We start from the raw sequence: 11619 nt of genomic DNA, 5'->3' as shown, positions 1-11619 counted from the left end.
TGGTGGAAACCAAAAAAAAATTGTTTATTACAATAAAAATTAAAAAAAACGAGTGAAGCGGTTTGAGCTTTTCTTCATTTCCATGAGGAACCTTTGTTTCTGTCAAACTTTATTTTAACGTGAAGCAGAAATGAAGAAAGTTGAGAATCTGGTCATGTTTTCTGTCGGCAGGAACTTGAAAGCGTCTCTTAAAGGAATCACCCGGAGATAATTGTTGTCTCATTTTCGTTTTGTCCGTCCGTCGACGTCTTTTCACTCAGCAGCTTCATCGCAGACGTCTACGGTCGTTCACGCGTCTCTGACAGGAAGCTGCAGGAGTCATCACAACTGAGTGATGGATAAAACTACCAAAATAAAAGCCTGGCTGTTACTGAATAGTCTCAACGAGGACGATGAAGGAGATGTCAGGTCCCTGGAGCGACGAGCGCAGCGGGACTCGTCCGTCCTGAATGTACAGTCTGGTTCTGGTCTCTAACACCTGCCTGGTCCTGGTCCTGGTGCGTGGTCTCAAGTCGTGGAGCGTCAGTGAGTCTTCTTGGACGAGCCGAAGCCGGAGAACCCCATCACCGCCGCCATCTCATCGTCCTCCTCCAAGTCCACGTCATCCTCCGCCCGGCGCTTCCTCTCCTTCTGCTTCTCCTTCTTGTAGGCCTTCGCCTTCTCCTCCTGAACACACACACACACACACACACACACACACAAACACACACACACACACACAGACTATAGTCAGACATCACCACTTGCTATTTAAATAAATCAATGGAATAAAATAAAAAAAAAAGAATCAGAAATAAACCAGAAATATGTAACAGTTATGAAGTAGTGCACCAGTACTTTAATTTACAGTGAGAAAACAATTACTTTTGTCATTTGACTTTAAAGTGACACACCCATAGTTTGAGTGAAAGGGAAATGAAAGTGAGGGATTGAACTTCACAGCAGGAAGTGACAGGAGGTGAAAGCAGCCGAGCTCACCTCCTCCCGCAGCTCCTTCATGCGCTCCTCGAAGTCGTACTCCTTCTGCTTCTCCTCCATCTTCTTCTTGTTCGCCTCAAAACGTTTCTTCACCTGATCCAGAGAAGAGCGCTCCACACGCATCGACATGCCAAGGTTCCTCTGGTCTGCACACACACACAAGACACACACACAGACACACACACACACACAGACACAGTGACCATCTTGACACACACAAGTACATTCAGGCTTCACCCCCGCACTAACATGTCTTCATTTTAAAACCAAGACGACCAATTTCCATTTGAGTTGTAGCTCCGTCCACACTAACACTCCTGAAAACACACGTGACATGACAAGTCACGTCCACTGGTCATGTGATGTAAACAGGAAGTGGATTGTCTACTTTTCAGCTGGTTGCTTAGTTACAGAAGATGCTCTGGAGGAGGAGCAGTGAAAGGTGACAGTGGTTTGAGGACCCGCAGTGCGGCCGGAGGCGATGAGATGTGAACTCACGTTTCTTTCCGTTGATGTGATCCAGGAAGTTGATGGAGTCCTTGACGACACAGTCACAGACGTTACAGTAATAACTGCAAGAGAAGAAGAGAGTCGTCCAATCAGAGCGAGGCAGCCAACGGCCGATCAGTCAACTAATAAGAATCAGACATGAAAACAAAGCACTTTTCCCGGTGTCATGGTGGAGCTCTTACCCGCCCATGTCCGCCTGAGGAGTGGTCTTGGTGATGACGATGGTCTTTCCCAGTTTGGACTCCAGATCCACTTTGTAGTCCCGGTGACGGAGGAGCTCCCGCTTGACGGGCGGAGCGACCTTCCCATCTCGCCGGTCCTTGTCCCTCTCCTCCGCCAGGCGCTGCTGAGCCAGGGTCTCATACTCGTCCTTGTCCCACTTCCGACGGAAGTCGTTCTTATTGGACTGAAGAGGAAGATGAAGAGGAAGAAAGTCGAGTCAGACTTCAGGATCAAACATGCTCAGAATTATATAGAAAGAAATTCACACAAGCAAAATAAAACTGAATATGAAAACTAAAATAACTATATAGAATAAAGTAACATTTAATATACACCTAAAATATAAACAATAGAGTTAAATAAAATACATAACTAATTTGATCAATGTAATGTAAGTAATCCTGTTAGTGAATCATAAACCATATTGATATTATAATAATTTATATTTATACAATAATATTGTCTTTTGCACACTCTGTCTACACATTCTTACACTCATAGTATATTAAATTATCTATTGTATAGTCAAATACTTATATATATACCTCTACTATATATCATATCATATTATACTCTTTGTATATTCTTGTATATACACATATTTATACATGTGTACATGTTATTATTATTATATTTACTATTATTATTATATATACTGTTGCTGCCATTATTACTATATACTGCTATTATATTGGTATAATTACTATCATATATAAATATATATTATGTTATATTATATACTATATATACTGTACTATTTTTATATACTGTCTAACAATAACATTACCATCATATCATCAGTACTATTACCATCATCTTGCCACTGCACCTTATCTACCTATTTATCTTGTGTTTCTGTTTTTATTCTTTCTACCTCAATATTTTTATTGTATTTTATTGTATTCAAATATACCGGCTGCTATGACGACTTAATTTCCCTTAGGGGATGAATAAAGTAATCTATCTATCTATCTATCTATCTATCTATCTATCTATCTATCTATCTATCTATCTATCTATCTAGTGGTAGTGCAAGAAATAGAAGTTTTACTTCAACAGAGCAGAAAGTTAAACATTTAATCTGTAATAAATAATCTTACGTTATATCTTGCTTTATATATTTTCACTGACTTATCCTTGGGTTCTGTTGTCACTTCTAACATAACGTACTTTAATTCTGAAGGAGACCGGAAGTCTCATTATTTTGGTAGCTAGCGGAGCTGATGCTAACATGTAGCAGTTATCATTTAGCATGCTAATGCTCGTTAGCTGTTAGCTGCTGCGACGCGAGCGTCTGAAACTCTGGATCAGCACGTCAGATGGTTCGAGTGCGTGACGTCATCAGTGCGGATACACATTAACACACGCCATTAAACCACAGTCTCGTCACATTCACGTTATTTTATACTTTTATCGGTAAAATCAGCTCAGCCCAACACTCACCCCACTGCCAGACGCCATTTTGTTTCCTCGGTGACGCAAAACAGCAACGGAAGTCGATTTAAAGGAGTAAGAGCGCCACCTGCAGGAGTGGAGGCGCAGGACAGCCCTGCAGGGAGGAGGCGGTTTGAATTAAATTCATTTAAACAATGAAATGAAATGGTTTGATTTAAATTAATTTAAACCATTTCATAGTTTAAATGTTATTTTATTCTATCTGCTCGTGTTTATTGTTTTCCTCTCTTTCTGTCTCCAGTTGGCTTTTCCTTGTTCATCTCTTTGTAACATTGTTTAGAAAAGTGCTTTATGAATACATTTAAACGTTTAAGGAATTTATTTGTAGTAATAGCTTCATATAAAATATGTGTGATTTATTTTATTGGTACAAATATGTACCAATATAATATTAGTTTTTTTGTTTAATAGAATTAATATGTACCCGTGGGATATTTCTTTTTTTTAACAGTACTAATATTTGTATGATGTGTTTTTTGTACTTTTCAGTAGTGATATGTGTCTATATGTTTTTTTTATGTGGCTGTATATTAAGCGTCCTTCCTCTGGGCCGGACATACGTCATCAGCTGCCTGCGGATCATGCAGCGCAGGTGAGTCGGGCCGGCCCCGCCCCCCCCCCCCAGCTGCAGCTCATTAAAAAGCTGTGAAAGCGGAACAATGGCGTCGGACCGAGTGAAGAGAAACTTTAACCGTAAAACATGTCATCGAGCGGAGTGGAACGTGCAGCCCAGAGCCCGCTGCTCTCCTCCAGGTACGAGCTCCTTCACACCTGCACCTCACCGGTACCACGTGGGTCCGAGGCAGTGAAGTGAACAAAATGTTTGGACCAAATCCTCCAATCAGAGCGTGATGCAGGACTCACACTTTGTTCACTTCTTGGAAAACGAGTTCTCCTGGTTTGTTTTGTATTGATGAGTGAATGTTTCATGTTCAATATCACTGTGACACTAAGGGAAAATTCATTATGAAGGTTATGAATACAGCTCACAGCCAGCGTCTGTTCTCTGTGCTCTGGTGGATCTGTGTCCACATTGAAATCCTGTGAAGTTCAACTGAATCCAAACTGTCACTGAATTAAAAGTCTGACTTTTCAAACAAATTGCTGGAAGTTTTTAATTATGTGTCACTGGCAAATGTCAGATTTAATTCAAAATGTGCAAAACAAAAGATCTGACTTTATCTAAATGTACTGATTTTGAATCTAATCATATGAGAATGAATATAATTTGACTTGTTACTTTTCAGAGATGAAATTACTTTCTGTCCAAAAACAAACTGATGATTCAGAGTTGAACTTATCTACTTACATTAGTCACATAAAAACAATTACAGATATCTACATCTGAGAGATTTTGATTTGAACTAGCCAGAGTTACATTATAGGCATGTCTGTATGTATTGAGTTCAAGTAGAAGTCAAGGGCAAAAGGTACAGCTAACTCTAATGGATGTTTCCATTAGTAGTCATTTTGTTTGATTAGTCCATGTCCCATCTCACAACATGGAGGAGATGGTGTTTATGAGCTGTACTGCAGCCGACCACCAGGGGATGATTGAGATGATTTAGCTTCACACTTGGGAGCTGACTCCTCACTGGTGGTGTCCTCAGTTTCTGCTTCAGCCCGTGGTCCTGTGTGTGCGTGAAGGGATGGTCGGCCGCGGCGTGGAACGGCCTCCCCGAGCCGCTGCTGGCCTCCGGCTGCTCCGCCCCCGAGCCGTGGCTCCTCCCCGGCTGCAGCTCCGTCTTCGACAGCCTGGTCAGGTGAGGAAACATGGAGCCCTCCACCCGGGTCGCTCTCCGGCTCCTGAGGTCCAACCTTCTGTCCGACTCTCCACATGTCACTTTTATAACTAGGGTTGCAAAGAGACGGAAAGTTTCCGGTAAATTTCTGGAAACTTTCCGGAAACTTTCCATGGGAAGTTTAGCTCGGGAATTTTGGGAATTTGGGGAGAAAAAAAAACTACGCAAATTAAACGCTGAGCAATAAAAACATCATTCAAAACTCTATTTTAAAGATGTATGGAACGTTGAGTTTCAAGCCTCCACTGGTCATTCTTCCATCACATGCACAGATAACTCCCAGCATGCTTCACTCTACAGCAGGGCTACTGAGGCCTGCTGTAGAGTGAAGGACTAGTCAGGTAAGTTTCCATGATATTACTGGGAACATATATTAGCATGCTGATTGAGGATTGTTCATCTGTTCATCTAGCCTATTTCCATTCATTTATCCATCAATTGTAAAATATGTTTACAGACGATTCCAATTGTTTGGCTAACTATTTATATCTCTGGCATTGCATTAGTGTTTTTTTACAAACTTGTTTCTCATCTTATTCTACAGAACAATGCCACGTGCACTCTCTCATGTGTGGAGACATTTCACCTCATCCAATGTAGAAGGAAAGGCTGTGTACATTTGCAAATACTGTGTAAAGACCTATGTTAAGAATGACACAACGATGCAGAAGCATATAGTCAAGTGCCCAAAGTTTCCTCAGGGCTCAAATCAGCCTATGACAAAACAAAATGTTTATATTTATGTCTGTATATGACAAGGTAAATACAGTTAGTATAAATTACCCACAACATTTCCAGTTTATTCCCGTTAATTCCCATATATTCCTGTTTATTCCCATTAATTCCCATGGAAAGTTTCCAACTTTGAATATTCCCGGAATTTTGCAACCATATTTATAACACACACATCTTTTGAGATTAATATTTGATAATTGTGCTGACCAGTTTCTATCCATGAATCCCTTTTTAAGTTTAAGTTATTGGTGATGCTTGACAAAAATAATCCTGAAGTGATTCAAAGTAAAGGATGTGTAACGGTTCTTATTTCAGAGGTTGCATGAAATGTTGCACAGAGAAAATGACTGACACTATAAACAACCTGCAAGTAAACAACATGCCTGCTGCACCAGCAGGGGGCAGCACCTTTCCTTTAAAGCCAGTCGCACTGCAGGGGACAGCTGCATCAGTAGTTTAATGAGTTTCAGTTGAAAAGGACAAACTTTAAAAAGGACATTGAAAACAGACTTCCTCTGTTTCTTCACCTTCATCACTCTGCAGCCGACGATGAGTGACGTGTGTTCTCTTGCTCCTCAGTAACGTGTCTCTGGTGTCGTCTCCTCCTCCGGCGAGCAGCGTGCGAGGACGAGAGCGGGCGGCCGGCAGCAGAGCTCGCAGGTTCCACCACACGTCACATCCTGTCGGTCACATGACGCTGACGGGTTCACCCACTGACCCTCTTTAACCCACTGACCCTCTTTCACCCGCTGACCCTCTTTAACCCACTGACCCTCTTTAACCCGCTGACCCTCTTTAACCCGCTGACCCTCTTTAACCCGCTGACCCTCTTTAACCCGCTGACCCTCTTTCACCCTGGAGTCCACAGACCACAGGGTGAAAGGAACAGGTTCAAAGTGGAAGCTGTACAGAAACTGAACCTTCACAATCTGACAGATCAATAACTCGCTGTGCTCACTTCCATAGTGATGCTGCAGAGCTATAATTATGCAAATATGTGAATATAGAAACGTTTGCTCTTTGACGTTATTGTCTTTGCTCTCGGGACGGAGACAGTTTGTGATTAACGCTCTGTGTCCTTCAGGCCGTCCATCCTGGAGCGCTGCATCCTCAACGTGTCCACCAGCAGCGTGGCCGTGGGGACGGACGACTTGGACAAGAGGTCTGAACACGCCCTGATCACCAGCAGCACCTGGTTGTATACAAACCGTTAAATCCAACCTCTTGTGCTCCTGGTCCCTTCAGGTCCGCCCTCGGGCGCTGCTACCCCCGCCTCCTCGACCCGGCCAACACCGAGACCAACGAGGCGGTTCTGAAGCGGCGGCAGAAACAGATCCACTACGGCAAGATCACCAGCGGCTACCAGAACTACCTGCAGCAGGTGCCCAAGTAAGAGCACGCACATCCGCTACCAGATAAGAGCTCCAGCCGCTGGACGCAGGGGGTGGAGCATCAGACCGTCCTGTGGGCGGGAGGTGGGCGGGTCAGTGGGCGGGTCAGTGGGCGGGTCAGCGGGACATCCGGTTGTTCGGCTGAAGTGACGCCACTAGAGCAGGAAGTTACTAGAAACCGACTTTTCTGTGCAATATGATGTTAGCCTGAGCATCGGCCTGAACCAGGAAGTGTTGGTCTGATGTGTCGCCCGGATGAGAACTAACTCCTCCCACATGTACGTGTTGAGCAGAGGTTGTTATACTGCCCTCTTCAGTCCAGGAGGACTCACGATGCCAGTGCAGGTTGTAAATCTGTGATACCTTCAATACTAAAGAAAACTAACTGCACCAGAACCAGGGCATTGACCTGCTGACCCTAACCCTGCTGACCTCTGACCCTCAAGCTTCCAGAGATGAAACTTGTCAGAACTGATAGTTCAGTTTCTCTTTGGAATAACCGCTGTCTCCTCCTCCTCAGACACCAAAGGGACCCTAAGCTCCACCCCTCCACCCCGAACATGTACAGGAAGTACAGCCGGCGCTCCTGGGACATGCAGGTGCGTCTGTGGAGGCGGGCGCTGCACCTGTGGGACCCGCCCACCGAGGACCAGCCGGACGCCGTGGACGCAGAGGACCCGGTGGAGCAGCTGTAGGTGGAGACCGGGGGGGCGGGGGGGGGGTTGCTTCAGATCCTCAGCCTCTTTGTGAAGTCCCATGTGTGAAAGCAGCTGGTCTCTGATTCCCTCTGGTGTCTTGTCCCTGGTTCAGTCAGAGTCAGCTGGCCAAGATGACGTCCGGCCTGTGTGAGGACAGACGCCTGCAGCAGAGAGAGAAGGACACGCCCCCCCCGGCGTCTGAGGCCTCCTCTGTGTCTCCTCTGGAAGTGGGAGGAGCCTGGACCGTCCCCTTCTCCCCGGTAACGTCTCCTGATTCATGTCCACACGTCCTCCTCAGCAGAGTCCTGCTGGTGAGGCTCAACATGTTGTCTCGTGGTGAAACGTGGTTTCCTTCCTGCAGGGGGCAGAGATGAGCCATCGGCCTCTCCGCTCCCCCCCCGGCCTGGGCGCCTCCCTCAGTAGCCAGCTGACCTCCAAGGACAACATGACCGACTGGCTCCGCCTCCTGCTGGAGGCCGACCATACCCAAGGTGAGGTCATTCAAGTACCTGGGGTCCCCCGGGTCCCCTGGGTCACTGGGGTCCCCCGGGTCACTGGGGTCACTGAGGTCACCGAGGTCACTGAGGTCACTGGGGTCACTGGGGTCACTGGGGTCACGCGCTCCGAGCCTCGGACTCGTGCAGATCTCGTCTGACGGATGTTTGTCTCCTCAGATCTGGGTTCTGACGACCAGCAGGTTCCTGTGTTCTCCGACCAGCTGTCCTGGAACCCGTACTGATGTGAGACCAGCGCCGCTCCTCCTCCTGGACGCTGGGCGTGACGGCGTGCTGCTCTCGCCCTCGTGCCGCGGGCGCCACTCTGTCGCAGTCACGTGTGTTTGTGGTTTCCGGTACGTTTGTCTTTTTAAGATCGCTGAAGATTGGCTGTAACGACAGCAGGGCTGTGATTGGTCCTCGTTGCATCGACCCTCCACGGTCTTCTCACCAGGGGGCGGGTCCGAGCATGGTTACTTTGCACGTTGTATATTTATTTGTGTTGCTCACGTCTCACCTGCATCATGTTGTCGTTCTGCACCGATGCAACAGCTGCCGATAGTTTGTACTCGATGTCACTTTTGTGTATCGATCATTGTGTCACATTAGCGCCCCCCTGTGGCGGCCGTTGTCTTTGCTCCACCTTCACCTTCATGCTCAGGCTCCTCCTCACAGACGTGTTTTTTCTAAAAAACCAAACTCTGATTGTTGGAGGGAGAAGCTTCTACTTTGTGTTGTGAGTTTTCTTTTACTTGTTGTTTTGTGCTGCTCGATGACGAGAGCAAAGCTGAAATCTGTGATTAATAAAGATGTAAATAAAGTGTCGTAAATTCAGCCGGACTCGTTGTGTCTCATTTCAACGAGCGAGTTCCCGAAGGAAGAGAGGGAGAGGAACAGAGGGAGAGGAACAGAGGGAGAGGAACAGAGGGAGAGGAACGGGAAGAGGGGAACGGGAAGAGGGGAACGGGAAGAGAGGAAGAGGATCACAGACACCAACTGGTTTATTATAAACTCAAAATCCCAACATCTTTTATTCAGATAAACTGGTGGAAGTGAGATGTTCAGAGTTTCTCTTAATGCTTTTAAACTGTCTTTATATTCACGAAGGGACCAGGATCGCCCCCTGGTGGCCGGCTGCAGTCAACACATTCCTTCTCCATGTTCTCTGACGGGACATGGAACTCAAACAACCCAGTTCATGTGTCTCACACACACGAGTCCTTCAGTGTGTGTTGTGATTCGTACGGCTGTTACAAAGAGAGACCCCCCCCCCCACCGTAAATGTTATTTATGAATGCCGCCGCCGCTCACGGGCGCGTGCACGTCGCCTGGTTATTATGAAGGGAGCTCGTTAACACGCACGCTCTCAGCTCGGTGCCGGTGAGTCCCGGGCCGCTGCGTCGTCTGTTGGATTCGTTGTGGAGGGTTAGCTGGCGGCGGGCGGAGCGCGGAGAGCGGCTGTTGGAACAGCAGCGTCCCCGGGTCACACGCCTCCTCTCCCCGCTGTGTCCGGCCCTCTGCCGGCCCGCTGCACCACGGAGCCGCCGGAGCCCGGGACACCTGCCGCCGACCAGGTAAGCCTCCCCGCCGGGTCGGAGAGCCGGGTCTGCCCGGTGGAAGCGCTCGGGTCCGGGCTGGTCTCCCCCGGGTCTCTCGCTGTCTCCCCGCCGCTCGGAGGACTCGCAGGCCGCCCGGACCTCCACCGCATCCCCGCCGGTACCCCAGTGTTCTGCGCCGGGTCCGGGTGTGTGCGTGTGCGGGGACTCGGGCCCACGGACGGTCGGTTCTTCTCCGGAGCCCCGTGTGGGAGCGGCGGCCCGGAGGAGCCCCGGCGGGCCGGAGCAGCCCCGGTTCCCCGGACAGCTGCACCGATGCTCGGGGTTTGTTTGTGGAATCTGCGGCTAACGCTGCTAGCGGGTCCGTTAGCCTCCGCTAGCCGCCGCGGCTCCGGGAGGCTGCGGGCGGTGAGGCTCCGTGCGCCCGCAGAGCAGCGGCCCGGGGCCCGGAGCCTCACCGGGGCCCCGGAGCCTGCGAGGCCGGGCAGGAGGCTCGCTGCTCGGCGGCGGCTCGGCGGCGGCTCGGGCTCACGGAGCAAGATGGCTGAGTGTATTGTGCCGACCTTGACTGTGATAACATGACACATTATGAATCTCCGCCGCGGGTCCCCGGGTCCCCGGGCCGCGGGTCCCCGGAGCAGAGGAGCCGAGCACCGGGAGATTCTCTCGGTTTCAAAATGACACCTCTCATGGACTCGGCTGTGAAACTGGGCGTGTTAGCATCCTCCATTGGAAACAATAGGATCTGTTAGCCACGAGCTAGCAGCAGCAGCCGGAGATGCCCAGCGGCCTCAGCGAGTCCGCGGCTCGGCTCGGGCTGCATGGAGGCCTCGGCTGCCCGGACCACCTCCATCACCTCCACCACCTCCATCACTATCACCTCCAGCTCCATCACTATCACCTCCACCTCCACCACCTCCACCACCACCACCTCCAGCTCCATCACTACCGTCACTATCACCTCCATCACCTCCATCACTATCATCAGCTCCATCACTACCGTCACCATCACTATCATCACCTCCACCACCTCCATCACCTCCACCTCCATCACCTCCAGCTCCATCACTACCGTCACTATCACCTCCATCACCTCCATCACTATCATCACCTCCATCACTATCATCACCATCACTATCATCAGCTCCATCACCTCCACCTCCATCACTAGCATCACCTCCATCACTAGCATCACCTCCATCACTACCGTCACCATCACTACCATCACCTCCATCACTATCATCACCTCCACCTCCACCACCTCCATCACCTCCACCTCCATCACCTCCAGCTCCATCACTACCGTCACTATCACCTCCATCACCTCCATCACTAGCATCACCTCCATCACTATCATCACCTCCATCACCTCCACCTCCATCACTATCATCAGCTCCATCACTACCGTCACCATCACTATCACCATCACCTCCATCATTATCATCACCTCCACCTCCATCACTATCATCAGCTCCATCACTACCGTCACCATCACTATCATCACCTCCATCACTATCATCAGCTCCATCACCTCCACCTCCATCACTAGCATCACCTCCATCACTACCGTCACCATCACTATCATCACCTCCATCACTATCATCACCTCCATCACTACCGTCACCATCACTATCATCACCTCCACCTCCATCACCTCCATCACTATCATCACCTCCACCTCCATCACTATCATCAGCTCCATCACCTCCATCACTATCATCACCTCCATCACTATCATCAGCTCCATCACCTCCATCACTATCATCAGCTCCATCACT

The 11619-nt window shown here is 48.7% G+C and overlaps 2 protein-coding genes across 2 annotated transcripts; one reads left to right on the top strand and one right to left on the bottom strand.

Moving 5' to 3' along the window:
- zmat2 (zinc finger, matrin-type 2) lies at positions 1-3189 on the bottom strand. The gene is made up of 5 exons (XM_061085675.1): positions 3154-3189; positions 1671-1894; positions 1477-1550; positions 979-1124; positions 1-666 (listed from the first exon to the last, which is right to left on the bottom strand). The coding sequence occupies exons 1-5, from the start codon at positions 3169-3171 to the stop codon at positions 523-525; spliced, it is 606 nt and encodes a 201-aa protein (XP_060941658.1). The 5' UTR covers positions 3172-3189; the 3' UTR covers positions 1-522.
- A 676-nt stretch (positions 3190-3865) lies between these two features.
- On the top strand, positions 3866-8530 carry slbp2 (stem-loop binding protein 2). Its single transcript, XM_061085234.1, has 9 exons — positions 3866-3918; positions 4776-4928; positions 6282-6362; positions 6787-6864; positions 6948-7091; positions 7614-7784; positions 7904-8051; positions 8153-8282; positions 8466-8530. Exons 1-9 carry the CDS (start codon positions 3866-3868, stop codon positions 8528-8530), a joined length of 1023 nt encoding a protein of 340 aa, XP_060941217.1.
- The last annotated feature ends 3089 nt before the right edge of the window (positions 8531-11619 follow it).

The sequence above is a fragment of the Limanda limanda genome, chromosome 14, assembly GCF_963576545.1.
Source record: "Limanda limanda chromosome 14, fLimLim1.1, whole genome shotgun sequence".
NCBI classification, from domain to species: Eukaryota; Metazoa; Chordata; class Actinopteri; order Pleuronectiformes; family Pleuronectidae; genus Limanda; species Limanda limanda.
This window is presented reverse-complemented; position numbering and strand designations above follow the sequence as displayed.